The sequence below is a fragment of the Argiope bruennichi genome, chromosome X2 (genome assembly GCF_947563725.1).
Source record: "Argiope bruennichi chromosome X2, qqArgBrue1.1, whole genome shotgun sequence".
NCBI lineage: Eukaryota > Metazoa > Arthropoda > Arachnida > Araneae > Araneidae > Argiope > Argiope bruennichi.
In genome coordinates, this window is record NC_079163.1 from 70,617,804 (window position 1) to 70,644,035 (window position 26,232).

Sequence of the window (26,232 nt, forward strand, 5' to 3'; positions counted from 1 at the left end):
AGAAATACTTGATTTTTATTTGAATAAATTCAATTGCACGGCTTTTATGATTTAAAGAGAAAAAGATGAAACAATTTTCATAATAGCGCAAATTAAAATTCGAGGGAATTGCCTACATTGACTATTCAATAATCTGTCTGTATTTGTAAGATATAATAATAATAATAATAAAAATCTATATTGTTAAATCAGAATATCTTTTTTAGATGAAAAGCATTAAGAGATTGTTATCAGCCATCCAGTTCCAAGGTTAAATTGGATTCGAATTATTTCCAGCTATCGTCCGCTAAAAATGCTGTGGAGTAATTTTTCTTTTTCTCCAGAATCAGCACATTTCTCTTTTTCTTCAAAAGTGTCATGTCAGATACTTCCATTTGCCATAATGTTAGGCCACTTAATTTAGTAAAAATAATATCGCTATATTTTTTCGAGGTCGGGAGAAAATGCCGTGTGTTACAAATGACAACTTAATATTATTTTAATTGCTCATATATAACTACCTACAAATAGAAATCCATCCAATTTGCAGTGCAAGTAGAAAAAGATTGTGCTAAAACGCTTCAAGAACTATTTGCGAAATAATATGAGCCAATTGTTTTTTCTTCTTTATGAAAAAAATGGTGCAGTATGAAAATGATGTTATAAAAACATAATAGACAAATTACAGACAAACATTATTTTCTCAATTAAAATCATGGTAACTAACAACAATTATTTTCTCAGTTAAAAGCATGGTAACTACTTAGTTAAAAGCATGGAAAGTTATATTTTAATGTCTTTCAAATCTGTTTCTAAGAGGGGAAGTATCTTCAAAACCTTCGAATTGGAGGATTTTGAAGAATCTCCACGTTTTAGACCTCATTGAGTCTGAAACGCATATTTTGAGAATTATATGTCTGTCGTAGAACACTATAGTCCAAAAGTGCTTTGAGATACACAGATAAAATTTGATAGGTAGTTTTTACACAGATTTGTAATTTTTTATTAAATTTTAACTAGACAACAAATGAACGTAAAGAGCTATATGAACAAAATTTGATACACTAGTTCAGCAACTAAAGCGTAGATCCATATGAAATTTTGAATCTGTCTAGAGCTCGACTGTCTATCGGACTGCATTTTCACAAGCATATAAACGCGATAAAAACAATTTAGATAAATGAAATTTAGTATGAAGTCTAGATTCAAAAACTGGGATTCTGTGCCAAATCTTTAAGTGGATCAGAAAAAATGCATCCAAGATGAATATTTGATTTCTTTATTAAGCTACGAAGCACAAAACTCTCATGTACGGTCTGTTAGTAAATTTCCTTTTCTTAAACTTAAATAACGAAAAACAAAACAAAAAAAATGTTTATTAAAAATATGTTTATTAAAAATAATTTTATTTGTATTTTTGTTCCTCTTTAATATAAAATTCGAATATTTGAACATTAATATAGCCATCCGATTTAGATAAACGCAAAGACCAACAGAAATCGCTATCACATTGTTAATTTATATTATTAAAATTGTTTATATAATAAAGTAAAGGACAGCGAATGTTTTTTAAATAGTTTTTTATTATTAGATCAAAATTAAGAAATCTCATCAATCACACCGAATACGCTGATAAATGTATCAGCTCAGCAAAAAAGTTTCGTCGTTTTTTATTGAAAGAAAACAGACATAAAAATGTGTAGGAAATAAAACAATTTATTCATCAAAATAATCATCTTCACCTTCAATATGTTAATGTAAAAACCGCTGGAAGATGTTTCATACAGTGGAATATGGCGTGTGTAATACACGGGAAACAATTGGCACATTCACTCTACCGTGTGGTGACTGATTGCTGACTTCAAAGACCGCAGTGGCAACATTTCCGATTCTAGAAGAGAGGATTTACTTTCGTCCTTTATCTGGAAGAATGTAAAGTTGCCCAGTTGTTTCAAAGTTCTGTATCATCTTGCGTAACGCACTTGGAGACACTGAACTTCTTCATATCTATATCATACGAAGGAATTCTTCTGCGGCTGCAAAAGAGTTCTCCTCGTTCTGGTAGAACAATTTTACCAGTTGTGCTTTTCCTTGCAACGTAAGCATGATGTGCAAAGAAGTAACTACACTCGTGCAGAATTAACCTTTTTTTTTTTTTCTCTCTCTCTCTCTCTCTCTCTCTATCTATCTAAAGACATGTGCTGTAACGCAAATGATGTTTCACATTTTCAACATATGCAATTAAATACCTTTTGTGTTATAGTGCTATTTATAGGCGAATTTGGTCGTAAATATCAAGCGTATTATTTGAATTATTTGCGGTTCAAATTTTATCTAATTTAAACCAATAGAATGCATTCTAAAGCCCTCTGAAGTGGGAAACTTGTTTCTTGTTAATCCTGTACTTTAACACCTCGATTAAAGGAATCAGTCATCGTTGCTTCTAAAGCAAGTGATTTTGCTACTGAATGGTTAAATGTTTGAAACCTGAATTTACAACAAATATTTAATGACTTCCGCCCTTTTTAAAATTTTCTAAGTGCACTTTATTGAAAATCATTTACAATATTCGCCACAGGTTGACTTTTAGTTGTAGATCTGATCTTGTCAGGCGGCGTAGTTTTTTCCACTTTAAAGATTGAAAAATCCCACTTTTTCCACTTTAAAAAAGAAGCAAAATGATACACCATGCAAATCATCTATATTTAAACTGCTAGATACGATAGAAGGAAAATATTAACATGAGAATTCTAAATTTGTATTTGGAATGAATCTGTGTATCACACTTAAAGGGTCAAGCATTTTCACTTGTAGAGGATGAGAGAAACTTTGCAAGGGAATTTCTTTGTGCTTTCCACTAATAAAGTTGAAGCATGAAGATGAAAGCTGAAACGGAAATGCTTAAGTTGGAAACATTTCATTCTTTTTTAGAGTGATTTGAATGGCAACTATTAGCAATACAATTTTTCCGTTAAGTAAGAAAGATGGGATAATACGGATCATATGGAAGACATGTAAAGAACGTGATTCAAGCTCATTTCTCCGATAAATGTGCAATCTTGCGTATTTTCTCTTGCCTGGTCTTCAGATACGGACCTTTTTGACTTCTGTTTGTGGGATTTTCTCAAAGATCGCACTTATCAAGGACGTGTAACTAAAGAAACTGATATAAAAGTCAGCATCATTCGAAATGTCTTCTTCATTCCTACTAAAATGTTGAATGTGGTCATTAATAACATATACATATACATATAGTTATGCTTTTGGTATAATATTGACCGGCAAAGTATGCACATAAAGCACACACACAGATGCGTAAATGAATAAAATATTCGGTTATTCTTCCATTTTTGAATTGTTATCCCTTTCGTTACAGTGCCACCTGTTGGCCACATTTCAAACTATTTTTTGACAGAAAACTCGGTACCATGGCATAAGTAAACAAATATATTTCATTTGGATCCATTTGATGTATCACAATGTCAAATGTTGAGTACGGAGTTGAGATCTTTTTGAATAATTTCATTTAAAAAAATTAGGGTCCCATAGTAAATATACGATGTGTCCACACGGAATTTTAGCGTAGATAGAGGCAAAGAACATTTTTGAAAAGGCATAGTTTTGTCTCCGACCTGATGCGGAATTTCTGAGTTTTCACAATGTTATTCACATAAGTATTCCTCAACACTTTAGGTGAGATATACCGTAGTTTTGGTTTGTCAAATTCTATCCACTCTCAAAAGGTCAATGCAAAAATGATACGTTTCATCTCGTTTGTTATATGCTTTTTGCTGTCGATTTCGTCCGGAATAATGAATAACTTTCCTTTGTATTTCTTTAATTATTCTAAAGGATAAATCACTACTAAGACTTCAATCATTCTTCCAGGACTGATAGGGTAACCTCGTTAAAAATGTGATCAGCGCTTCGCTTTCGCCCATTGCTAGGCTGAATATTTTAAGTTCATGTTTCTTCAAGTGTTTTCTTATAATGATCCTTACCCTAATTGTTTGTAGCTCTGGTATTTTCATGAATAGTAGATGTACCGATACTAAGATTTTCATAAAAGTAACTTGGTCATTATCACACGGTCTTTTAAATTAACTGTGATCATATTTATTACTATAGACTTTTCATACCCCTAAACCCGCTGTGTTTCTTTTGTCTATGTAAATCAGTGTTTTCCATTTGTATAAGATTCAGAATAAGCTTTTGTACTTCACTTTAAAGCACTTCCTAAGAAAAAAAATTAAGAACAAATATTATTTATTAGGACATAGAATTTAAAGTTTAATGTTTTTACAGATTTTTTTAATTTTTAGGAACAAACACTTTCTATAGAATTTTTGAGTTAATTGTTTTTTTACAGAATCATTGAGAAACATTACTGTGAACAATAACCTGATTGACAGAGACACAAATCTTGGTGTCTCTCTGATTGCAAGTTACAACGCTATAATATTTTGAATGAACCTCTTTATTTGATGTTCATGGAAATGGTATCGCTCATGGAAAATTAACGAATCATGTTATTTCTTAAAATCAATACATTGAACACATGCATAATTGAACTTTATCTTACACATTTAACTTAAGATTTAGTCCATTTTATACAGAAAAATTACAATGATGTGCGCTTATGAAGTATCCTATCAACAATTTTCAAAAAGCTATTTTTTCAAAGTTATCTATATCGAACTGATTTGCTTATTTATTACCAATTTTTTGAATAACAAAGTAAGAAGGAGTACTTCCCCATCACCGCAAAAAGAACTAAAATGGTGCTTCTCTCGGCGGAGCTTCTGTAGTATGCACTTTTTTCTGCTAGGTGAATATTGAGAAACTGTCAACAAGTTAAATTTACCGAAAAGCGTCCCTGAGAAAGTTCAAAGGGGTTGCAGAAAAGGTTTTCGTAAAAGCAGTTTCACTCATTCCTCTTTTTTATAATTAATTTAAAAGAATATCGTGGAGTTGTAAAATTTTGTTTCTTGTTTCGAAAAAGTACTAAAGAAATTGTTGAAATGTTAAATACAGATTGCAAGGACAGCACTATTGCAAAAAACTGAAGTGCACGAGAGGATTTCTCGTTTCAAAAAAGGCTGAAATGGGGATTGATTACAACCTCGTTTTGGATGCCCTTTAACTTCTCGAATCAATGAAAATATCGGAAAAAATTGTGCCCATGTTCTCGAAGGCCGACGACGAATCAGACGGATCACCGTCTTGAAGCTCGATGCTGGGAATATCATTGGAAAGTTTGCGAATGAGAAGGGTTATTGTAAAATCTGTGTCTCGGGTTCTGAATGGTTATTGAAAAAGGCGTCGACAAGAAACATGTCATGTTTTGAAAGAACACCTACCAAACTTATTTTACAGAGTTATTATTATGAAAAAATGCATCGATCCATTCTTAAGCAGGAAACAAAATTTCAAAGCCGCACGCTATTCTTTTAAATCAGCCATCATAAAATATGAAGAGTAAGTGAAACTGCTTTTCCAAAAAAAAAAAAAAAAAAAAAAAAAAAAAAAAAAATCTTGCAACCGGATTGAAAACCTTTTCAAGCGACGCCCCTCAATGTACTGAACTCGGAAAGAGTTGATTTACAATCGCTTAGTAGAAAAAATGCATACTACAGAGGATCGGTCGAAAAGAGCAATATTCCTAGATTTCTTTTGAGTATCTCTCGTATTTCTTTCTTTGAAATAAATCTCTCTATCTTTTTAATCCACTCGATAAATAATGAAATTCGTCTAGGGAGAAAAAGGGACGTACCACAATGGCCTAGTGACTGAGTTTCGGCTACGGGCCGAAATGTTACGTGTTTCGACTGGACTGCTGTATGTTAATATTTCACGTCTTTAAAATCTCCTCATTGATGAAATATGTAAGAATGGAGAAAGGTTCTTGCGAATTTGGGTTAATGAAGCTTCAAAATGGATGTTAACCCATTTTAACTCAGACAAAGGAAGAATATTTGTAAAAATAACATAACAGGTATGAATCTCAACTCCGTTGATTTTCTGATGAATTGGAATAACTATTATCTGCTGGGTTCAAAGGTTTAAAAATATGAGTGCGAAGATCCTAGCATTAAAATTTGACTTTAATAAACATGTCTTAATTATTTTGTATTTTAAATATTATATTTATTCTCTTCTATTCTATTTCAGTCCCTCAAAATGTAACGGTGGTCAGCATTACCCAGGACAGTGCTATCATTTGCTGGGAGTCTCCTAAATATGGAGATATACTTGGTTATGTATTAAAATATTATCCTGTTAATAGCGATACTCATTTTGTTGTGAATGTAACTATTAGCGACAGATCAAGTATATGTGAAACTTTAGAAAATTTGACTGATGATACCGTTTACAAATTCTTGATTTATGGTTGGAATACTGAAGAACAAGGCCAAAAGACAGAGCTACTGGAATTCCGAACATCAGAAAATTGTAAGTACTTTAACGTTTTATGATCATTCATTACCTTCAAAATGAAATGAAACCTCAAGATATCAGAAAAGAACAATGAAATTTTCGCTTTAATTAAATTCTTCGAAGTTAGAATAAAAATATTCTTCAAATTATACGGCATTATAGAATATTCTGTAATATTTTTGACAATGCAAAACATTATATGGGACAGCATTACATAGTGTACATTATACTGTATTGAACAATCATCAACAAAAACAAGAGCCATTTCTACAATTTGAACATGTACTCTTTATCTTTACATAACTGGTTTCACTGGAATTGACTTAAGGGGGCAGGTTCACTTAAGCTGACTGACTGATTGATCAATCGAGTTAGTTAATTTAGAATTTTCGAATCTTTATTCTTAATTCATCTCGAATTTTTCTATTCCGTATATAATTTTTTTCATTAAATTGATTTTTATGTCATGAAGTTAAAGAACAAATAATTTTTTTTGTGTGTGTGGGGAATGTCCGGGCGAAAACTTTGAAGTTTATAGGGCTTTGAAACATCGTGCGTTCGATGTTAAATGAATTTTATAATCTTTTGATGACATCTTGGTGAATATTATAAAGTTCTAAAATATTTCTATTCTTTCCAAAAGAACACCAGTTTACTCCAGAAAATAATGAATTCATAAATTAAAAAAAAATGTAATTTTTTTACAAATATTTACATATGACTGTGGAAAAAAGAGATTAGTGACACAGTGAAGTTTTTACACGAAAACAACGTCGATATGTTACAATGTTGCAATCCAAACAACTGTGAGCATATCTATTACAGTTAAGGTATTTGCAAAAAAAAAAAAAAAAAAACTGACAGAATTTCCATAATCGATAGACAGTGACCACATTTTTGAGAACCGATTATTATTATTTGTTATTGATCGATCTATTCTTTGTGAAATTCAAGCTTTAATGACTATTCAAAAATTTCAGCTGATTAATATTAGTTATTGATTATTATAAAATCGCAATTTTATTTTGAGATCTGACGATTAAATTATAAATAAGATTTTCTTTCCTTTTTGAAATAAATATATTTTACTCAAACGATAAGTTTGTAATATTTCACCAAGGAGAATTATTTTATTAAAAGAAATAGTAATGTATTATCGAAATGCGATTCCTGAATAGAAAGCTTACTCCTTTAATAAATATGAACAAATGATATAAATGGTATTCTCTTTTTTTCAGTCCCTCTTTTTTTCTTTTAAAAAGATATAATTATCAATTACAAATAATAAATCTTTATTAATTTTATTAAATTTTATTTAAAAATAACTCATAGTTCAAATATTTGAGATTTCATCTGATTATTCAAATGAGAAAATAATCCTTTTAAAAATATTTTTTGATCCACCAATAAGCATGCATGCTTGGCTACCTTGATGGCGTGATTGGCTTACATTGTTGGCGATAGTTGAGGGCAGTAAAGCGGAGTGCCAATGATTTGATGCATCAGTAAAAATCGGCATTTGCACTTGAGATTTCGGCCGTGATGGGTGATTTTACTGATAGCGAAATGGCAGACATGCATCCAATGTATGGTGCTGCGAATTGTAACTACAGAGCAGCTCAATGGCTGTATCAGGAACGCTTTCCAAATAGACGCATGCCGAACCACAAAATGTTTAAGAGATTACATCGGCAACTTTGTGAAAATGGTTAATTTATCGCCAGTATTGACGGAAAGGATCGATCGAGGACTGAACTACAACCACACCTGGAAGAAGCCGTCTTGGGCCACGTGGACGAAACACTCGGCATAAATACAAGGCTGTAGGATGTCGTTTATCTGTCAGTCAGCCAATCGTTTGGAGAGTTTTACACGAACAATATTTACACCCATTTCATATATAGAGAGTCCAAGCTTTGCAGACGTGTGATTACCTACTGCGCGTAGCTTTCCGGCAATAGTTCTTGCAGTAGAATGTGTTTCAGGCGACTTTTCCATCTCGTGAGCTATTTACAGATGATGTGACGTTTACACACGGTGTTTCCAATGCTCTCTATTCTCATGTGTGGGCAACAAAAAATTCACACATCCACATGCATTCCAACAACGCTTCTCAGTGAATGTTTGTGCGGGTATTGTGAATGATTACGTCATTGGCCCATATCTCCTACCAACCCAACTCAATGGCCGCTGATATCGGATTTTTCTGGAAGAGGTGTTACCAGAATTGCTTCAAGAAGTTCCGATGGCCGTTCACAATCAAATGTGATTTCAGCATGATGGTGCGCCAACCTATTTCAGTACAGAAGTCCACAATTACCTGAATGCTACTTTTGGACTGCTCTAGATTGGGAGGGGTGGGCAAATCCGATGTTCATCACGATCGCCAGGTTTATCGAGTCTCGATTTTTTTTTCTTATGGAGCATTTGAAAGCCCCAATTTATGAGACTCCAGTTCACTCCATTGAAGAACTCGTCGCTCGATTATACCTTACGATTGCACGCGTGCATGAAACACCTGGCGTATTTGAATCTGCCAATCACACCACCTACGCTGCCAAATTTGCATTACTGCCAGAGGTAGCAATTTTGAGAATTTATTATGAGAGTTGCTGTAAAAAAGACATTTAGCGATAACGTTGTAAATAAACAATGTTTTTCATTTCATGTATTATTTTTTGTGTGTGTGTTTGTGCCTCAACGCGTCACTTACACCCATATATTCTTGTATAATAGTTGTTTGTTTTAGTGAGTTCTATCTCTCCTCAAAGCTTGTCCCATGATTTTAGAACTGCCCTGTATATATGACTTTACAGCAAAATATTGGAACGCAACTGATTAAGACTAATTAGGGCAAAAATAAAATTCCATTGTTTTGTAGATTTCAATAATATTGTCACCCAAAATAATAACAAAAGGGTCTATTTCAAATGGCTTCACTTAACTATGTGACAAGGTAAATCAAAACAGAAGACAGAAAAGCCACATGGAAATTTTACAAAATAAAAACAAGAATCATACATGTCGTGTTATAGAAAAAATAAACGCAAATGAAGTTTGAGTTTTGTTCAGATACATGAGAGATTAATTTGCCCTAGAGGTTTATCCACATAATTTTTTTAAAAAATGTGTTTGCATTTTCTTCAACTTGAAAATATTTAAGACAACAGAATTATTTTTTTTTATAGAAAACATCAATTATGATTTGTCTTATTTAAATTTTAGGAATTCTTTTTTTTAATAATAGGGTGCAATAAGGTGACTTGTGAACCAGGAGTCTGCATTTCGCTCCAGTCCGAACCCTGGTACGAGTGCGATTGTCCTGTAGGTTTCTACGGCACATCATGTGAGTACTTTGATCCTTGTTCCCATAATCCTTGTAGCAACAATGGAAAATGTCTCAATACCACTCACAATGAATATGTGTGCATTTGTGCCGAAGACTACAGTGGTCCAAACTGCGGATCTTACAATCCTTGTTTGCATAGAAGAAATCCTTGTGAAAATGGCGCAACTTGTGAAATGACAACAAACAACACGTACATTTGTATATGCGCAGAAGGATTCTATGGCAGAAAGTGCAAATATCGAGACCTTTGCTTCTCTGATCCATGCTCGAATGGTGGAACATGCAACATCATAAATGAAACAACATTTATGTGTTCTTGCCCCACTGGATTTACAGGTAAGAGGTGTTGCAGTCTATTTCTTTATCGAAAGAAAAGAAATCTTACATTTTCGACCAAAACAATACTGTCAATTCTTTAAATTTCTGAATGATTTTTTTTATATTAAAGTAAATAAATTCTTCCTTTTACAGCAAAGTGTTTTAACAGCAAGTAAGGCGTTCCGTTCAAGATATTTTTCAAAATGTTTGTGAACTTTTACAAATTTTATAATCAATTTAAAGCCAAAGTTTTTAGTTTTTACTAAAAAAGATGCGATATTTCATCTCTTAGCTTCATGAGTGAAGAAATTTAAATTTATAAAGAAAATTATTTTATTTAAGAAATGTGTAAGCTGAAATTTGATTCCGCATTTTAGAAAAACTGCGAATGCAAAGTGAAAATGTTTTGTGAAATTCAGAATATTCATTGCAAAGATAAAAAATTAATCTAAAATCTGTTTAATCTGTTTTTTTTATCTGTTTTAATTAAAATCTAAAAATTTTCTAAAATCTGTAGGCATAGACATGCATGGAATTTTGGACAGATAGGATGACTTTCTTTTCTTCTTGCTCGGCACAATTGGCAGATACTCGATGCAAGAGTGATAAATTCGTACAAATCTTTCCTGCGAAGTTAAAATGATTTTCAAACCATTTTTCTTAAAATAATAACATCTATCGTCTATTAAAAATAACTCTTCTACTGCTTTTAAAGCGTGAATTTGCAGAACTAAATCAAACCAATACAATCATCCAAGCATTGATGTCACATGTTTGTCTTAATTCAGTAACTACTGAATCATTACTTCAATGCATTATGGAATTCTCAGAGGGGTTTTATTTTAAATGTGATCTTTTATTATGTACAGTGCGAGATACCGAATTCTGATAAGCAATCTCACGTGAGAATCAAAGAGTTGTTTACTCTTTTCAACCCGACTTTTGCATGATTAAAATTTTAAATCTTATGTAAAAATCTTTCTATGATAACCCATGTAAAAATAGGATTTATTTACCCAAGAGAGAATTAAGTCTGATCTCTTGAAAATATATATCCATTAAGAGATAAAGTTTAATATTCATTTTTCATCTTGCTGCATTAAAAAAAAAAAAATAGACCCGAATGCATTTGTCACATAAACGAAATGTGGCGGAAAAGAGAATTTTTATGTAAACGTAGGGTTATTTTGAAAACAAAGAATGTTAATGTTTAAGAAAAAATGTTTCCTTTCCGACATTTGGCATCTCTTTTCTGCTATCACCTTTCTTAATCCTGCTTTGCAAGAGTTTCTTTCAAAATTGTAACAAGATGAACGCCAGTATTCTTTTATCTGATAGTCGACTTGCGTTCTTCTATAGTCGACTTGTGTTCTTCTATTTCAAGTAAAAATAACTTTTCGCATCAATATAGACATTCGAACATGGTAATAATTTGAAGAGCCAATTTTTGTGTATTTTCATGTATTCTTATAAACATTTTTAAAAGTCAGGTACCCTATATCCAGTCAATTTTATCTTCAAATCTGAACAGTACTGGATCTCTATTATTTCAATTCGCATGTTGTTAAGTACTAATTCTATATTTAAGGTAAAAATTAAAAAAAAACAATAATGAAAAAAACTTTTCTTCCAAGAGTTTAGAATCTTCAAATCTTGTATAAAATTCTTTTCAAATTTTTCTGCTTATTCTTAATACGATGCAATTTCCTCTAAATGTAAATATCTTAATTTTTTTTTCTATATAGCTTGTTTAAGTTACATGTCAGAAAATATGTTCAATCGTCATTTCTTCATTTTTTTTATCCAAAAGAATTAGTTTACATTTGAATGCTTTGATTTTATAACGCATTTTCACAACGGTTCGATCCTTTTCTTGCAATTTTAAATTTAAACGAGTTGGGAGTTTTGTTATATCAACCATGAGGAGTAAATTTTATAACTTTATTGGACCAGAAAACAAACCAGTATCTTAATTTTTTTTTGTTATTTAACCCTTTCTAGGGCCGTGGGAAGTATGCTTCCCACCAAATTTATCAATATTTGTATCAATTTATGTTGGATGGCATAAGTTCCAACAAATTTTTTTAGAAAGACAAACTTAGATGCTTCAGTTCTTTATCTTACACAAAATGATGTGTCTTGATTTGTTACTTAATTATTAATTATCCAAATTAATTAATTAATCAAATTAAATTTATCTAATAAGTTAAATGAATCCCTTTTCTTATTCTAATTTTAAGCCTAAAATATTTTAACATAATATGACTAGAAAAAAATGGCCTTTTAAAGGGTTAAAATTGATAAATTTCTTCTTTCTAATTTGTTGGAATAGCAGAATTGCGCAACCAGAAAATGTTATTCATAAAAAAATGCTTGCAAAAAACTTGATAAGGAAAAAAAAAAGGTCATATAACATAACGTTATCATTCTAATCATTAATATTCACAACAGAAACTGAAACCAGCCTTATATACAGTTCATTAGATGGCATATCTCCTTGAAGATTAGATGTCATGGAAAAATGAAAAACAAATAATCCGCCTTAGGCCGGATGGACATATGTGACCATAGATAACCAACGTATGGCCCTACTGTCGGGCCAATTAAATTATGAAATAGTAAATATAAATTTTACAATAGCCTTACATTTTTGAGCAGTAAAAGTTCCGTTAAAATATCGAATATTTCTTCGATTTTATGAAACATAATTAAATTTTTCTTAATTAATTTTCTAACGAAGTTGGGTCTCACGTCTATATGTTTAGTTATTTTTAGAAAAATGAATTGGTTGTCACAGTATAGACATTTTTTCAGTTGAAAATTAAGTTAATTATTCAAGAATAATAAATTGTTTATTTTGCGCTTTCACATAATGTAAGAAATTTGTTTCGTTGTATCAACTACAATTTGCGAATGTATAACTGTTCGAGAAAAGAGACATTAAATTTAGGGGTCTCTTCCTATCAGCAAAAAAGAGCAGCTTGGAAACAATTTCATCATTCCCCTTTAGATTTCGGAAACTTTCCGAATTTTAACATTATACATATTTTCAATTCAAGGAATTATCATTTATGTCAAAATTTAATCCTAACAAATATTTCGGAGCAAGTTTGGTTTATTTATCTTTCATCTAAGCTGTCGCATTTTTATATCATTTATTTATTCCAGATGCTACAATATCATCTGCATCAATTACCAAAACAATATTTTTCATTCTTATACACACAATATGACCAAGATGATTTATTTCTAAAGATGTGACCAAATTCACTGTTCCATTGCCAACTACTTCAAGTTACTGAATGCCAATGCAATTAACTTTTTTTTGTCCTTTTATGAGGTATCCTGGTAGCTGTCTAAGATACATTTAGTCATTTTACTTGCCATATAAATATGATGATTTCGCATCGAGATAGCAATTTAATAACAATACTAATAAAATAAACAATAAGCTCACAATTGAAAACTTTACAATTACAGAAAATATTCCCCTTATCAATTCCGGCTTTCTGCTTAAATACTCGCGCAACAAAAAATGGTTTGCAATTTTTTGGTTATTATTTCTCTCATACTTAATATTTTGAGGTCCAGTTATCGTTTTATTAGATGGGTCTACTAAGTTCTAAACCTGCCGATTTTATTTCTTTTTTCATGACAATGCTCCATTATTTTTCTTGATCTTTATTTACTCTTTGGAAATTTTAGATAGTTATTCATAATCTCATCGGAACTAAGATTTTCTTCACTATTCTTGCCATTCTTTGCTTTAAAAGAAAACAGTGGGGGAAGTTTCCCCCAACCTTTCTCGCTAACAACCTGAAAATCGAATTTGTGTTTTGAATACATTATTTCCAAAATATATAACCGAAATTCGACGCAGGATTACAATTGTAGTCACAAACTCGCATAACAAATTTCATATTTATTTAAGTTATTGCTTTTGAATTATGTTTGTGAGAGTACACACCAACAGAAATTCAACCCCTTGACTGATTTCATCACAAATTCGATAGATATTTACACTTTAGATGTTAAATCTGTATACCAAATCAGTTCCACTTTAGTCCACGTACATATTTCTAAAGTAAAGATTCGAATATTTTGAAACCTGATCATATTTCGAGTGAAGTTAGATGATTTTCTAACTCATGCTTGCATCTATCTTTAATATGTGTAAAGGGTTAAGGACTTCTACCCAAAATTTTGGTAATAAACTGCTATCTTGGAATGTAGCTCATATACGATCCACAGCAGTTCTGTTTGATTTTCCAACATTATAGTTTCGCATGGACGTGTAAATACTTGTCCTTTCAATCCCTAATTATCTAAGAATTTTTCAAATTCCTTGTGACAATATCCAAAGCCATTATCGGTTCTCCCACTCACTTAAGCTTAGAATATAATTTCCCTTCTACAGTGGCTGCCTTTTGAAATGCTCAAAAACTTGATCTTCACTTTTTACTGCATATGCATACATAATTTTGGAGAATATCCTCTATGAAAGACAGAAAATCTTTATTTCTTCCCGTCAAAGGTCGGATATCCATAACTCATAATTGACTATTTTTAAACCCCATTTAGCATTTCTAAGATATTTATAATTTTTATTTAAAGATGATATAGTGGATTTAGTTATTTTATAACTATTACAACATCAAACTTAAATTTTCCAATACTTTTTTACAGAATCATTCTTGCACAGAAAAATGTACATGATAAATCTTTGATGTACATTATTTTAATTTTAAACTGATACAATATCTTTAACAATAAATTTCTCAAATATAGAATTATAATTAATTGCAAAATTATGAATACTATATAGTTATACTCCTTTAACAGTAAAAAGCTATTCACTACTTGTATACAATTGTGGTGATCCTGCTTTCATCAAGATGATGTCGCAGTTGAAGCTGCATGCTCGTGCAAGCGGATTAATCATGCGATGCACGAGCCAACTGCATTTTCCTTCTTTTTTCGAGATTCATATATATATTTCATTAAGTAGCAAAAATTTCTTGATGTTTCTTTTCAATAAAAATGTCTTTTTTTTTAAAAAAATGGTGAACCTGACTGTTTAACGTTAAACAACGCTTTCTATCGCTCTTATCCGAAGCTTTCGAAATCCTGTAAAACTTTACTCCATCTTCAAAAAAATGTACATTACTATAAAAGAAGAATTATTTCTCGTACGATGGTGAAAATATTTTGAAAATTCGTCTACTATTTCAAAAGTTATTAGCAAGTAAAGATCCATTAAAATCTTCATAGACTGTAATAAGAACACTCTCCATTGATGCAATTCAAGAAGAAAGCTGGAAAATACAATTATAAGACTTTTTCATCACTTAAAATCTCTCTGAATCAAATAAAAACAATATGTAACTGGCCTTTTTTTAAAAAATTAGTAAGAATTAAATCCATTTTTAGTGTTTTTTGATCTTATTAATCTTTAAATAAGTCCTATGGGACTTCCAAAAGTCGTCCTATAGCGTCAATGTTTACTTTTGACTCAAACCAAAACTGAAATTTCTCCATAGACTCAATATTAAAAAATTGGCATAGTTGAACTATTATTTTGGTGAGAAATCAGAATGTCGCCAAACAATCATTTTATCATGAACCTGTTCAATAAGATTACCAACAATTTTTCGGGCACCAGATACTAAGGTCCGTCTCATCTTTGTTACAGATAATACATTCCTTAAATTTCTACTCCACCTTTAATGTCCATAATAGTAAAGTTAACATACGTCTTCAGCAGAAGAATCATTCTTCAATTAGTACTTCGGTTGGACTAGTCGGCTTCAAATTTAAAAATTAATTACACGATTATACATGTAAGTGGCAGCTGCTGAATCAATCAAAAACTTTAAGGTCTCAAACTTTTCGCAAAAACAGTTTAAACTTAAGCTCTCAGTGTAGAAGTAATTATTTTGTGGATCCTTTATTTTGAAGTATATTTCTCAATTGAGTGACCTTTTCGGTCTCCTATTTTGTTATTATAAGTTATTCATTTTCGGATAATATATACGATATTAAACTTTTGACCTTTTCATAACTGGCAGAGGAAAAATATTTTCTTCTACAATTCTTGAAAAAAAATGGAACATTATGAATTTGGATTTTAAACCTTTCTTCTTAGGAGAGTCATCGTGATTCCAGTGTCATAAATATCTCGTCTCTATTCTTCCGATTTTGACAATTTTCTTCGAATTTCCTTACTTTTTAAGTATAGGCATTAGAAACTGTCTAGACTTTCTTTTCTTCTTTTAATTTTAAGTCTGTTGTCCTATATTCAACGATCAGTAATCTTATCAACTGTGAAATCTTTATAGTTAAGTCTGTAAAGAATCTGCACTAATCATATTCTGACGGTAAACTGCACATACTTGAAAGCACACCAAAAAGAAAAAAATCAGGCTACGATTTTTTTATTGCTTCTACGTTAAATTTAATTGCTTCTACATTAAAATTAAATCTTCTGCTAAAAATTCTATCCTCCTGACTTTCGCTAGAATTGAACCGTTGAAATGGATTCAAAATTCGTTGTGGATATAACACAACTAGTAACTTGTCCTCAGTGTAGAATGGTTCATTATTACTAATTATATATAATTAGAGTTTTAAAATAAGTTACAAAGCTGTTATGAAAAATTTTGTTATGTTTGCAGGGCCGCAAAAACAATCAGTGCTTGCCGAGGGTTAACACCCTTGTTCTACGCTATTAGAAGACTTTTACTTTTGTCATGTGATTAAAGAAACCACTTGACATAACTCACTGAAATGTAATACACATCGGATCTTAGAGAAAATTTGTGAGATTAGAGCTCCTGAATTTATGGGACACGTTTGGAAATTCTGGAAAATTTGCATGCAATTATTGATAAAAGAAATTAATGACACCTATGAAAAAAAAACAGAATTAATTTTTTATCAGTTTTGAAAGTCATTTCATGAAGCATGAAGTTAGGAAGAAACAGCACTGCATGAACGTTATTTAGTACACTTCTAAAGTATCCAGCCTAATGCGGCGGAAGGGTTGGCCGGATAACAATAAAGCCGGATAGGCTGGAGTTCATAGAACTCATTTCTTTGCTCACCAATACCAGAACACAAAGTTTTTATATCAAAATTCACTATTATTATATGTATTTTCTCACTTCTTACTGAGTACTAAGCACTCCATTTATCTACAACCACGAAGAATGTGAACGCGGCAGCGAATCATTGAATCATAGAAACAGTTGCTGGTAACGTGTCGAGTTAAAATAGAAGGCTCTGTACTGATAATTTATATATATTTATATATTGTACTGCATGTTTCAAGAATTTTTAAGATAAAAAGTAAGTTAAAGGATAAAAACTATTCGCATTTTAACCTAAATTCTGTAATACCTAACTTAAAAGCAGGAAACGTAAACAAAACATTAACGTAAATCGTAGGCCTAATTCTTAGGAAAATTGACCCAAACTGATTTTATTTTTTTTACTGATAAATGATACATAGATATGAAAAAGTAACTCTAAGTTAAGAGTCAAAACTTAGTTTTTAGTTTCTGAAAAACTAGACCGGACAGTACAGAAACCGGATAGTCTCGAACCGGATATTCAGCAGTGTACTGTATTAGTTTTTAACATGGTTTCATTTGGAATAAACTTAAGGTTTTGTAAATATTAAATTTGTCTTGCGATTTAAATAAACCATGTTTATTTGGAAAATAGGTATACATAAAAAGTATTGGGCTTTTTATTGTCCAAAAATTTGTATGTCTAAAATTCATGAATAACTTTTAAATTCACGAGTGATATATAGCTAAATGTTTAATTATCCAGGTGTCCGTAAACCGAACTTTGGAATTTCTCACTTTGAATCGACAACTGAATTGTTAGTACAATTCATTTGAATTGACAACTGAATTGTTTTTCTCTACTAACAAAACATGTTAGTAGGGAAAAATTAATTCTGCCTCATGAAACTTTACAGGAGTATTTCAGTTTGGAAATCCAAAAACGTTAAGTATTTTATAATGTTTTCAAAATTCTTTGAAACTTCTATTTCTGTCAAAAACAGTTAGAGAAATTTTTAAATTTAATAAGCAATCCGAAGAATTTTCATTTGATATCCAACATAAAAATGGTAATTTAAAGCGTAAATAAAAAAAAAATTCTGATGATTTCTTTTGTATATAATTGAGTTTTGTATATTATATATTGATGTTTTGATACAAGATTAAAATGTAAAAAATAATTAAAGAAAAATATTAAATCTGTGAAATAAGTTTTGCTATTGTCTTTTGCATATCAATCAGCAATGCAATAAATTTTGCAATCAGCTTATTAATAGCCAATGTTTTTAGGTGCATTTTGCGAAACCGATACTGACGAATGTGAATCGAATCCTTGTTTAAATTCTTCTACTTGCGTCAACCAGAAAGGAAATTTTTCCTGTCTTTGCCCTGATGGCTTTACTGGACATCTGTGTGAGAAATCTGGTGAGTCTTAGCTAATATTTAGTTTTAAATTTATTTTGTAATTTTATGCTTGAAAATTAAGGAGATTATATATTACACGCGGTAGCGAAAGCAATTTCAGTAACAAGTGGACTGGTCGAAATGAAGTAGTTAAAGTAGTTCCCTGTTCGTTGGAGCATGACGTTTTGCTCCGCCGCACAGACAGAGTGGAAACGTTTCATTCTTGGGGACTTCGTGCGCCCTTCCGTATTGAGCCTTGCATCCTAAGCACCATTTTCCTTGCATCCTAAGCACCATTTTATTCGTGTGTTTATTTTTAATACATTGCTGTGTTTATTTTTAATAATTCTGTGTTTATTTTTAATTCATTGCTGAATTATCAAATTAGGATTTTCTCCTTTAATAGGAAGACTAAATATCGTTTAATAAAAGAATTTTTTTGTTCCAACTTTTGAATGTTAAACAGGTTTCAACTTCTGTCTATTTTAAAAACTGCCGTTATGTATATGGATGTTTAGTTAAACCTTATGTCTAAGTGTTTTCGAAATGCCGAAATTGCTTTTGGGTTGTTTTCTTGATTAGTTAATTTTCTTGGAAGTGAACAATATTTCTGCAGTTTATAAATATCAGAAAATAATTAATGCAGAAGACACTGTATAATCAGAAGCAAAGATGAAAAAGATAATCTTATGTTTATTTTTATAAACTCCTTCTAATTCAGAAAGAAAGGAAAATGGTATTCAACATACGTTATTGTTGGTACTCAAAATTTAGATGCACTTGCACTTACATAGATTTTGTCAAGAAGAGTGATTGAAAGTAATATTGAGGAAGGAAAATAAATGCATACTACGATTGCATAGGAATAAGATTGAATATAGAATCTAAAAAATTTAGGTACTAATTTATTTAACATGTTTAGCATATACTTGGAAAAGCTCTTTTAGAAAGTTAATACAGCACAGATATTTGCAAAACTGCATCAGTGAAATAACTGCAGCCTAATAAATTAGATTGCAAAAAACAGATATTTTACTTTTGAAAAAGACCTAATGTACAGTTACATTATTTGCTTAACCCAGTGATTTATAGTGAATTCACTTAATTTGGCTACAGCAAAGCAACTATTCTCAGCATGCATATTTCAAAACAATGTCGACATGAATTATCTATGTTTTATTAAATTTACTTGGATCATTAACTAGATTTTAGTAAGAGAATTATCAGGTAGAAATAAGCATAATAGATAAGAAGAACCTGCAAATTCTCTACCGGGGAAGTAACATTTGAATGAATAAACATTTCAGTGAATTCGTAATTGGAGAAAACAAAACCTATTCATGTATTATACAAATGCTTCAGTTTTCCTAACAATTCCATCGACAGGTGATCAAAATAGTGGATGAATTTTTTTTCATGAATCATGATGATATGAGCCCAAAGATAAAAAGAACAGTTAACAAAAATGCGACATCTTATTAACTTGCCCCTTCCTCGGTTATTTTGCTAAAACGTATGCACATTATAAGCCGAATGAACGACATTTGAATCAGATGTCTGATACTCTGCGGATTTAATATCGTCGATATCCGTCACATTGATTTCTTAAGCGACAGTCTAAAAAAGAATCGGCAAAATGCGATATTTATTTATATACGACATCATATTGACTTGTTATCTTGACAACTATTTTGCCAAATGTAGTCATTTTGCCTACTTAAACGGATATTTCAATTGTTTATACTATATTAACTTTAAGATGACTTTTTAAATTATCATAACCGTTAAAGCCCAGTTCTCCGCAACCGTTAACCGGTTAAGGCATTTGCCAACGGAACTCTCATTTTGTCGCCAGTGGGAGGAGGCAAACTGTTCTTGATTGAGGACAATTTCTCCCTTGTCCCCTACTAACGTCGCCTCTGAGTATTACCATTGATTGCAAAATTCGTAAGAATATTTTATGTAAAAGTAAAATCTGTATAATCAGAGTACGATTTGACTTTTTCCAGAAATGAAATATAACACACTGAAATTATTAGTACTGAAAATTGATTTTTTTTTTTTTTTTTTGAAATGGCAAGAATGTACTAATCGCCTCTGATAAGGAAAAGCCTCCGAAATTGAAACAAATATTTCGTGTTGAACTTTGAAATATTTTTCAGCCAGTGAAGTATTTCTTCACCTTAAAAATTTAAGAATTCTTAATTTGAGTATTATAGATTCATACAAAAGCATTAGCTTATGTTTTCCTAAATATATTATTAAATGGGAATTATCAACTTAAAAAGTAGTATTCTGTAATTAAACACCCAAAATAAATAATAGCTGTTTGAAAAAGTTAACTTTCGTCAATGAATCGTAATTCTATTCTAGAAATATTAATAAAAACAATTCATTTAAAATCAGTATCTAATAGCTTGCAGATAGTATCTAATAACGGACTAATACCGATACTGTTTAAGGAAAATGGCAAATTATAAGATAAAAATAATAGCAATGGAGGAGCCTCCGTTCCCAGCCAACTCACACGAAAGTCTGTATAATATAAAATAAATCTTATAAGAATAGTTTTTAAAAGCGTAATTTCATTAAATTGGTAAAAAATAGATTTTAATTCATTTCTTTTCTCATTATTTTAATTATTCTATAGGAAAGGGTAAAATGGTATTTTTCAACAGTGAAAGTTGTAATAAGTGACAAACATCAATCATTTTCATGTTCAGAAAAACTAATTCGAAATTCAATTGTTCCAATTTTTAATGTATAGAAATTCCAGAATTTCAATTTATTATTATGTCCAAGTCCTTCAGGAGGAAAAATATTCTTATGCCTCAACTATGGATCTGAAAAATCTTTTTATTTTATTTTACCGTGAATATCAATTGGCTTATTTCATATATGCAAGTGTTTGCAGAACCTTTTTAGATATATTCAATCAAATTATGTTTTTATTAGCAAATAATTAATGCAACAGAAGTAAAAAGCAGTCTCGGTTCATTTGAAACAGAGAGGACGACAACAACTTTTAATAAATCCAAAAATTAAGGAACTTTATTTCGAAATAAGTACACCAAAGGAAACTACATTTGAAGTAAGGATGGCAAGGAAGGTATATTTTTAATGTTAATCTTGAATAAATAATACGTATTAACAAAGAAATAGCATGTAATTTTATTAAAGTAATAATATTTATGGTTAAAATAGTTAATTTAATGAACTTACGGAAAACTTCGAAACAATTTCAAAGGCTGGTAAGCATTTTAATGCTTTTTTATTTGATGCATTGTGGAGTACTGAAGATCTACTTGAATTGAGGGCCTGAAAAGTTATTTATTCTTAAATAACGGACAGTTCGGAAATATATGAATATATAAAATTACAGCTGTTAGTTTTGACTCAGAACAAAGCAAAAGAAAAAGAAATGCATACATTGTTTTAACATCACGTTAATAGGAATTTCAAAGGATCAGAAAAATTCGAATATCGACGAATTATACTAAAATCATTGAAGTTGATCAAATTCCACTGTAAAAATAATGAATTAATTGACGTCATCAAAAAATAAATTCCATATATAACCCAGATTTATTTTGACGTCATACCTTTTCATTGGATTGAAACAAGACATGCTACCTTTTCCGAATCCGCTTTCTTTAACCTCAGTAAAAGTTTGGTATTATTTTCCAATTGGAATTTAGTGAATTCTATGTTGCAACAACTGTATTCGTCGGCTATAAATCTGGTTGGGTTAGCCTACCTCACGCCGCTTTTTTGTGGATTTTGTAACCCGAAGACATCAAACTGCAAATTTCTTAAACTAACCAGCTAGTAAATGGCGTAGTAGAGAAATTAAGATTTTATGTAGTTGCTTCATTGTTCAGTTTCAATATTCTTGAACATAATTATCAAGATTTCATAACAGAAATGCTGAAACTTCTTATAATAGAAAGAAAGTTGGAGCTAGATATATTTTTCTACCGTCGAAAAACGGCAAAGAAAGATAAAAAGATGTTGCAGAGAGTTTAAAATTTATTTACGATTCTTAATTATCTTTCTTGTTTAAAGAGGGTTTTTACGGACTAATTATATATTTCCTAAATATATAATATTTATGAAACCCAGATATGAAGTATACAATATACCAGGTATTATTTTTAAAAAAAAGAAAGAAAAAAAAATTCAGAGAAAATTTTTGTGCATGTCAAGCAACGTATAATTGTGACAGTTCTTAAACTTTCTAAAACAATTTATAGTGTGAATAATTTAATTATTAACATGTGTTACACATGTGTTATTAACATGTGCTTAGTTTCACATATTTTAAAGGTGTAATAATTCAGAATCTCAATTAACTTGTTTCAATATCCTGTATAATTCATAGAACTTTGTTGCTTGTCAAATATCTTTCTGGATCGAAAAATAGCATAAAATTTTTATCGCAAAAGTAGAGGAAAGAAATTCATCCGTAGGAACAATTAAAATTAGAAAATACAGCAAACAAAAAGGTAAAACGCTTTTGAATTTATTAAATTTATTTAATTAACTTTAATAAATGTTAGTTATAACATAATTACCATTAATGTTCAATTCTAAAAATTGAGCAAACTCATTCTCACTGAGTTAATATTTGTTTTTCTATTATATGGCAAATATAATCCTTTATATCACATTAATATAAAATTTTCATTAAAAAATTTCGAAATATGTATTCTGTGGAAGTTGCTAGACTAAAAGAATTATCTGCAAAAAATTATCTTTGTATCTCTCGAAGTTGTTTTATGTATATTTTACTGATTTTCATTCTGGAAGAATTTAAGTAATAATGTGTTTCATTTTAAGAATCAAAAACATGTTCAAAATAATACTAAAAAGTTGCCTTGGATTTGAAAATGCAAAATCAGTATCCAAAATAATGTGACAGTAGACACCCCATTGAAACTGATATCTCTTTTTTACTGCTATTATTAATTTTTCAGATAGATTTTTTTATTCTGAATATGTAAATGTAATTTCTTTAAATTATCTGAAAGAAAAACTTATAAGGATTTATTTTAGATGAGATGTTTTTAGTTAAAAACAAATTTGCATTTGTATATCTAGGCGCTTCATGCAAGGTTCTGAAGTTAGATGTTTACAATTACTAAACAAAAAAAAAAGCTGCCATGGTTTTATAGACTTACTTTGTATATGCTCATTATTTTAAATCACACTTCCGACAAAAATGATCAATCCTTCATATAGGACTTACGAATAATTGTCTTTTCAACACCTTTATCCCTAAAAGAGGTAGCGATAAACTTTACTAATTCAACTCTGGTCTATTGCAGATTTTTTTTTCTTTCTTACAGTAAAGAAATCTTGACAAGCTGTTTACATTTAAGAAAGCAAAGAAAAACACTAAACATCACTGTTTTGCTCGCAAAAACACGCGAGAATACAGTTCTAAGATTAAATCGATATTCATTTGACATTCTTTGTGCCACTCTAAAGCGGGTTTATATTGGATAAATGCCGGCTCTGATAACTGCTGATTAAAGAATCAGATAATCTAAAAATGTCTCATGACTTTTTTGAATTCATCTCTTGAAATTATATTTATGAAATATTTTTTTTTAAATGTTTTCAAAGCTTTTAGACGAAATGCCCAATCTAAAAGCTCAGGAGAAAAAAATTATTTTTGTCATTCCAACGTATTAATATTGAGTTCGATGCCATCGAAAGGTTCTATGTTATATTAGTTTTTATTTTAATATTCACTTTCTAGTTACTTGTGCCTTTGTTATTGTTTTTATGATTAATTATCAAATTAATTTACGTAAATAGATATACGGATTATTTATTAAAATTTGGATTGTTGGTATATAACTAACTCTTTGACGAGCACATCGTCCGAGAGAATGTAATAAAATTTTAAACGAAGTTTTTGATTGCTTCTCTTACAAAGAGGATAACAAAAATGATGAGAAAAATAATAATTCACCACGCATAGTGATGGCTACAGAGACAGAATTTTGAAATTTTAAATGACAAACCTCCACTTTTTTCAAGGAATCAACAATCAGAACCAGCTTTTAGCTCAGTGGACTAATAGCTTCCAAAAGGGGTTCGAAACCAGAGTGCTACAGAAATGTACTCGAACTTATTCGAATATGTATCAGTTTATTCTTCATTCATTAATTCTAAGATTTTTTTCCTGTTTTTAAATTCACTTGATAATCTGCGGTCTATTTTTTACAACGATTAGTTTTATGCAGAAATATAGCTTCCAATACATAAATAAATAAAGATAAGATAAAATAAAATGCAGAAAGGGAGAAAGAAAGCAAACACGTTGTTTAGTTACCTCTCACAAAGACAGCAGCTTCCTGCATAGGGGCACTATTTCCTTCCAGTCACACCGAAAGTCTCAGCAGCCCGGTCTTGCACAGATGAGGTTGTGTGTTCGTAATATAAGATTTGTACAATTTTGTATATTTGTTTGAGAAAAGGAAATTCTAGAAATTCTTTACATGGGCAAATTCTTCCCTTTCTATTTCTAACACAAACATCCTGGGGTAAAATGCAGTAGGGGTACTGTCGTATGTATACAGCTCCGTTCCAACGACCTCTGCTTGTCTCCAGACGAGCACACTATCCCCTCTCTTCTAGTTTCTGGGGATCTTTGATGCCTGTTCAGTTTACAGACAAGTTGCGGGGAACTCCGGATCGCATCCATAGGAGGGGTTGGTCCAACAATGGGCCAATTGGAAGATTTGCGACCATATCCGTGAAGGCCACATGTCGTTGGAACGCGGCTTAATAAAGGCACATCTTTTGCCTATGTTGGAATTTTCCGGGGTTCTTTGATGTCTGTTCATTTTACCTACAATTTTCTTGAAGCTCCCGACCGACGGCTACAGACGGAGGTGGTCCTACAATGGGGCTGTTGGCAGATTTACGACCATATCCGTAAAGACAACAGGTCGTCGGAACGGAGCTTAAAGAAGACCCACTCGTCGTCGGTAAGCCGACAAACTGGTCAATCCGCCAATCCTGTAATTGGATGATGATTTCAGTTTGCAACATTTGTGAACAAGGGGTTCGAAGTAAACGTATCCTAATAGACTTTTGTCTGGGGGAGGCAGAAAACTATAAATTCTTATTTGGCAAATATTTCGAACTTTTACTAATATTAGGACAGCAATCTTGAAAAACCCGTTTCGATATAGAAAGTGATTTGAAGTTGAAAAAGATTTTTTTTTTTTGACATACGTGTACAGTGACTTCTATAAACCGACTTTTAAAAATGAGTTAAATCATTATTTTTATGGTGTAATTTGGATAATTTGAACGTTTATAATTCTAATTCGTGGACAATTTGAATTTTTATTCGATTGTTTGAATTTCTTATTAATAGAATATCTTTTGTATAAGACGAATTTGTTTAAAGTCCTCTTTTCAAAGCTACAAATTGCAATTTTTAAATATTCCGAGTTTTCATTTGTTACATACAGCCGTCTTTTGGCCCACATCGATCAAGAGTAAATAACGTTTAGGTTCTTAATTTTTTTCAGCCGCACTTGATTATTATTTATGTATGCAATAAAAAAATTCAATTTTTTTTAGAAATTATTATTATAAAATTATTAAAATTTATCAACAATTATTATTTTGTATTTTTAAATTTCTGAGCTT

At 30.8% G+C, this 26,232-nt stretch overlaps 1 protein-coding gene across 2 annotated transcripts in view; it reads left to right on the forward strand.

Moving 5' to 3' along the window:
• The window catches only part of LOC129960181 (cadherin EGF LAG seven-pass G-type receptor 1-like), a 152,116-nt gene that overhangs the window by 89,636 nt on the left and 36,248 nt on the right, over positions 1–26,232 (forward strand). For both annotated transcript variants that reach the window (XM_056073389.1, XM_056073390.1), the window contains 3 exons: positions 6,151–6,432; positions 9,665–10,102; positions 18,445–18,579. In XM_056073389.1, the coding sequence (XP_055929364.1) occupies positions 6,151–6,432; positions 9,665–10,102; positions 18,445–18,579 (855 nt within the window). The remainder of the gene's footprint in view (positions 1–6,150; positions 6,433–9,664; positions 10,103–18,444; positions 18,580–26,232) is intronic.